The following is a 6,000-nucleotide window of genomic DNA, read 5'->3' as shown; positions in this document are numbered from 1 at the left end:
GCCCCAGGGGCTTCTCTGGCTATGAATGGGGGTGGAAGTGCTCCGATGGAGGAGGAGGGCGTGTCTCCCCAAAGCAGGGTGTGGCCAGTGGTCCCGCTGATCAGACTGCCGGCCAGTCACAAGTCCCTGACAGGTCGGCATTGAAACCCGCACTGCCCACTGTGCGGGACGAACAGGTAGAGGGTGGACGCCACGGAGAGGGCTCGGAACCGGCTGCGGAGGTTCCTGCAACCCCGTTGCTGTCAGCTTCGAGCCTCGCCCCTCCCTGCTGCACTTCCTCTCTGTCCCTGCTGCTGAGAGCCCCGCTAGGCTCCGTGATCCTGGCCCCCAGTCCGCCGCCGCTACGTCTTGGCTTCAGTCTGCAGGGTAAGTCGGTGGGCAATTTCAGGGTGTCCCGGGGGGTTGTCTGGAAGTCTGATAGCGAATGATTGGGCGGCTCTCAGCGCATCTCCATCCTGGAGTAAATGTCTGCGTGGGCTCTGGCTCTCTGAACCTCCAGGCTTCTGCTCTGCGGCGGCTGCTGCTGCTGCCAGAATGGGGATCCCAGGAGGTACAGTAGAAGCCAGGGAGACAGTTGTTGCTGTTGGGGGGTTGGGAATGGTTGTCAGAGCCCGACCGGCCAGGGTTTGCTTGAGGATAGAGTGCGGGAAAGGAGGGTGTCAGTGCACAGATGTGGACAGGAAGGCGGAGGGTTGCAAGTACTAGTGAAGGTAGCCAGTTAGGTTCCCTGACTGCTGAGGAAAATGCCCCACCCAGTTCTCTGAGGGTGCTGGGATCCTGTGACAATTTGAGAGCGGGCCTAGGCCACGATGCCACTTCCTCTCTTAGCCCTGTTCTTTTCTGTCCCTTACTTCTACGTACCTCCCGCCTTCCCCTTTCTCCCACCCTCGCTGTCTTCTGACCCGGCTCTGATTCTTCTTTCCTTCCTTTTCTGTACCCTGGGCAAGACAGAGGCTCCCCAGCTCTCACTAGGTCCCAGCCCCAGACACGTGATGGAGGCCGAGGTGCAGCTTCCGATGAGGGTGAGGTTATTTGTCAGCTAACTCCAGACCCAGCCTCGAGTCTGAGATGGGAAGGCAGATAGGGCTCGCCAGCCCTAAAGCCCCTGAGCAGATGGCATCTGCTGCTCTCAGAAATGAGTCACTCTGGGAGCATAATCGGGCCCGAGAACTGAAGAGCAGCACCAGGACTTAAAATGAGGTGGAAACTCACTTCTCTCTTCTGAGCCATGGGTTGTTCTGGGAGCAGAAGGGTGGGACAGACCAGCGGTTCCCTGGAGACCTCCCTCTCTAGAATAAGGGCCTGACCTGGCCCATCAACACTGGTCACTGGGCTTGATGTCATGTAGAGAAAGGGTGGGATGGTGAACACAAACATTCTTACCTGAAAATAGGGTTTGAGGTCTTATTGGACATTAGAAATTCCCAAGGGGGAAGCTAAAGACAGCCATGACTTCCCATGAGATAATATAAATATGAATCTCATAGGGTTAGCTGCACTGTGGAGCTGTGCTCCTCCCCCACTCCTCTCTCTCTCTCTCTCTCTCTCTCTCTCTCTCCTTTTGTATCCTTGGCTGTTCTGGAACTCACTAATCACTATATAAACCTGCTGGCCTCTGTCTCCCGAATGCTGGGTTCAAAAACATCCACCACCAGGCATGACTCTCTCTCTCTTTTATTTTGTTTTATTTTTGTTATGTGGGTGTGGATGTGTGTAGAATGGACAGGTAGCTATGGAGTGTGTTGCTCATCATTCTCAACTTCACCTTTTTTGAGCTAGGGTCTCTCACTGAACTCACCATTTCAGCTAGATTGACTAGCCAGCAAACGGCTCATCTCTGCCTTTCCTTACTGAAGATAGAGAGCTACCTTGGTGTCTGGCTTTCCATGTGGATATTGGTGATTACAATTCAGATGCTCCTGGTTGTGTGGCAGGGCCTTTGCTGACTGAGCTGCTTCTCTCTTTCTTTCTTTCTTTCTTTCTTTCTTTCTTTCTTTCTTTCTTTCTTTCTTTCTGAGACAGGGTTTCTCTGCGTAGCCTTGGTTGCCCTGGACTCGCTTTGTAGACCAGGCTGGACTTGATCTCACAGAGACTTGCCTGCCTCTGCCTCCCCAAGGGCTGGGATTACAAGCATGTGCCACCATGTTGGGCTGGATCTGTTTCCTTATCCCTCTTTCATTTACTTATTTGTTTATTTATTTATTTTGAGGCAGAGTATCCCAGGCTATTTTCAAACTGTGTAGCTGAGGATGACCTTGAACTCTGACCCTCTTGCTCCTACTTTTTTTTTTATTTTAATATTTTATTAATTTACTGCTTATTTTCTGTGTGTGCGTGTGCACCATGTGTATGCGAGCCACTTTAGTGCAGGGCCTTGAACCCTGCTTCTCTAGAAAAGCAACTAGTGTTCCTAACCACTGAGCCATCTCTCCAGCACCTTACCTTGGATTGCTGCAGGTGGCGTATGCTTTGCTAGGGATAGAGACACTCTGTTTACCTCACTTTATCCCTAACTCCTGCTCTCAGTTCCTCAATATCACCTTCTTCAGGTCCCGGACAGAGCTACCCCACTGGGGCATGAGGGAGAGGAGAGCCTTGACATCTCCATCTCCACAGACATCCCGGCTGTAAGGAGCATCCTCCTCTCTCAGGATGACATCACCCTCCAGCCCTCCAGCTTTTAGGCTGGAGACGTCAGATGGAGACCAAGAAGGCAGTGCTGAGGTGAACAAAAGAAAGCATGAGCCGCCCCCCATGGAGTCACCATTCCAGGGCGAGGACCGGAATTTCGCCCCTCAGATCAAAGTGAATCTCAACTACCGGAAGGGACTAGGTCCCAGGTAAGGCAGCAGCTGGAGGTGCTCCCACACAGCACTCCGAGTCGCTCAGTGGCCGATCTGTCACAGCGTCTCTCTTCCTCAAAGCCTGGCTGTGTTGACTCCTAAGTCCCACATTCTGCTCTCTAAAGTTCCTCCTTCCGGAATGTTCTCCATCCTTGGGCCTTCTGCCAAGATCATGCTTTTGGTAGGGATACCCTCATGCCACTGCTAATCAAACATCCCTTGTTGATGTTTTGACTCCCACCCATGCTGGTCCTGGTGGTAGCTGGATCCACAGTGCATCCGGGGAAGAGAGACAAAGGTGTTTGGAAATGTCTTGAGTGCGCCTCCACTCTGCTCCAAGGCTGACACAGTCACGCAGGCAATGTGGACCCTGAGCATTGAGGACACTGGGCTTCTGCTTATAGTCATCTGGGCTTTGACTTTCCTGTGAGCTAGAGAATTCAGACAGTGAGTCTGGGGAGTACTGCTTCTAGTCCTGCTAGGGTGCTGCACCTGGCTTCCCAGAATCCTCAGGGGCTGGCAGGACTGCCAGGAAAGCCCGTTTCTCCCTGCTCCCTGGGATGTGGCCACCAGCCTTGGCACGCTGTGTTCTTTGTGCCCGAGAGCTGTGGCTGGATTCAATGACAGCACAGACAGGTGCGTGGGAAGCATCTGTGAGTAGTGAGGCTGGCCTAACAGAGACAGAATGAGCTCCATGATGTCCTTTGGAGCTCCAGTTTGTGTCTTTCTTTGCTTCCCTATTCCAGGACTGCCCTGGTGGCAGGAAGAGCTGTCCAAATGGCCATATTTTCCCAAGCAGACAGACCACAGGGCTTCGGCAGAGCCCTTCATGGTCACGTGGCTGTGTGGCTATATGGCTATATGGTGAACGATCTAGCCAGAATGACAGAGACACATAGCTGAGTGCTGCCTCTGGTGTGAGGCCTGGATTTCCAGATACCACGACTGTATAGCTGCAAGTGTGGGTCATTAGTCACCCTGTGTGTCATCCGGTGTGTCAGGGTCATCGGTCCTTATCAGGTAGCTCATTCCACAGAAGATTTGCTTGTCTGAGTTCTTGTTTTAAGACAGACTATTGTTATACAGCCTCCAGTTTGAGGTGATCCTCCTGCTTTGGCCTCACGAGTGGTAGGATTACAGGCATGTGCTACCAGCTTTCCACAGATGTTAAGCTGGGACCGTGAGGTAGCCTTTTTCTCTTAAGTAGTGTCTCTTCCCTCACATCTTTTCCCAGAGGCCCCAAAATTAGACAGGCCATTGTGAATACTGACACGACCTAAGAATGGCTGCCTACACTCTTGTTCTCAGCATGCTGTAGGCCAGAGCTAAGCACTTTGTTTTCTGATGTTCCCTTGGATCCTTGTAACACCCCCTAAACACTTCCATCTTTCAAAGACATGGGCTAGATTGAGAGAGGTTAAGTGACATGCAAAGGAGACAGAGCCATCTCACTACACAACTGTCCCCATAACAAATACATGTCTGTTGAGGCATAAGAGCTCTCTTCTGGGCTCCGTAGGAGAGATTTCCCAGAAGCGTGGCTTCTCAGTAAAACCATGGTCAGCATATGATATTGGTGGGTGAACATGATAGCCTATCTCTGGGAAACGTCTGGCTTGCCCAGCTCAGACCCTCTCTTGGGGTTGAGATGGGGCCTGATTTTAGGTAGCGTCCCCCATGGTGGCTCCAAGTGACTTTGGGTAAGTTGCTTTGCTTGTTTGTCTGCTGGGGGAGGAGGTGGTTCACTGACCTGGAGGGCTGGAGGTCTGATTATCAGTGCCCACTCCTCTCAAGTAAGGAGCAGATGATTTCTGGGAGGAGAGCTTTCCTCACCTTTTATGCTGGTGCCAGGGATGAACCCAGGGCCTTCTGCAAACCAGGCAAGTCCCTTACTGCTGAGCTGGATACCTCCATCCCTGTTTCCACTTCATTTTTGCAGTCAGTGCTGCAGGCAGCCTCTAGTCTGCAGGCACCTCCTGCCCAGACCCATGCAAATGTTCAAGGGCCGCTGTAAGGCCTGACAGCCAGAAGAGTCCTGTGGATAACGGGTCTTTTGAAGATGATGCACTTGATGCTGAAAATTGCCCGGGATGAATAGAGCCGCAGTATTGTGGCAGATTAAAGTTTCAGCGGGTTTCTCCTCACCAGGAGCTCTGGTGCCCTAGGAGAGAAAAACCCTTAAAAGAGTTCCTGTGTAACAGGAGGGGAGGCCATGCTATAGGAGTAGCTGACAATGCTTCCATGCACGGGGAGGCACTGTGCAGGACTCACTGGGGCTTTCTCCAACACGAGAAACATTTTTTTACAGCCAGCAGGACCCAAACCGATTTGACCGTGACCGACTCTTCAGTGTGGTCTCCCGGGGCGTCCCGGAGGAGCTGGCTGGACTGCCGGAATACCTAAGCCGGACCAGCAAGTACCTCACTGACTCAGCATACACAGGTAGCCACTGTCCCATGGTGTCCTTCGTGCTCAGGAGCAGAGGGGCAGCTGGGTCTCCGGGCTGGAGAGATTGCTCAGTGGTTGGGAGCGCTGACTGCTCTTCCGGCGGACCTGGGTTGGATGTCCAGCACACACGTGGAAGCTAACTACCACCTGTAGAAGCAGTTCTGGGAGATCTGATCCCTTTTTCCTAGTCTTCACAGCACTGCATGCACTCTAAAATAAGAATAAAAACAAAAACAAAAACAAAACAAAACCAGAAAAAAACCTGGGATTGTGGTGGCGCACGCCTTTCAGCCCAGCACTCAGGAAGCAGAGCCAGGCAGATCTCTGAATTTGAGGCCAGCCTGTCTTACAGAGCAAGTTTTAGGAGAGCCAGGGCTCTGTTACACAGAGAAACCCTGTCTTTAAAACAAAATGAAGCAAACAAAGATAAACAAAAAAGAGCGCTCTAGAAGATTCAAATGGTAAAGAAATATGAGAAGCCAAGAAAAAAACAGCCTGTCATCCTGGGCCTGCTACTAGCTTGGCATCTTTTCAGATTTTTCCAAAAGATTAGGTATATAAAGAGTTGCTGGGCTGGAGAGATGGCTTAGCAGCTAAGAGTACTGCGTGCTTTTTCCAGAGAACCCGGGTTCAATTCCCAGTACAGCTGTCTGTAACTTCAAGATCTGACAGCCTTACACAGACAGACATACACGCAGGCAAAACACGA

General features: G+C 51.7%; 1 protein-coding gene across 3 annotated transcripts in view; it reads left to right on the top strand.

Annotated features, from left to right (window-relative positions):
- The window catches only part of Trpv2 (transient receptor potential cation channel subfamily V member 2), a 27,138-nt gene continuing 21,138 nt past the window's right edge, over positions 1-6,000 (top strand). The window contains exons 1-3 of one of the 3 annotated variants that reach the window (XM_021628631.2): positions 1-366; positions 2,550-2,840; positions 5,152-5,285. In XM_021628631.2, coding sequence (XP_021484306.2) covers positions 2,653-2,840; positions 5,152-5,285 — 322 coding nt within the window. In that variant the 5' untranslated portion in view covers positions 1-366; positions 2,550-2,652. The remainder of the gene's footprint in view (positions 367-2,549; positions 2,841-5,151; positions 5,286-6,000) is intronic. The other 2 variants (XM_021628628.2, XM_021628627.2) reach the window with 2 other exon arrangements.

The sequence above is a fragment of the Meriones unguiculatus genome, chromosome 11, assembly GCF_030254825.1.
Source record: "Meriones unguiculatus strain TT.TT164.6M chromosome 11, Bangor_MerUng_6.1, whole genome shotgun sequence".
NCBI classification, from domain to species: Eukaryota; Metazoa; Chordata; class Mammalia; order Rodentia; family Muridae; genus Meriones; species Meriones unguiculatus.
Note: the sequence above shows the minus strand (reverse complement) of the source record. Positions and strands in the feature narration are given on the sequence as shown.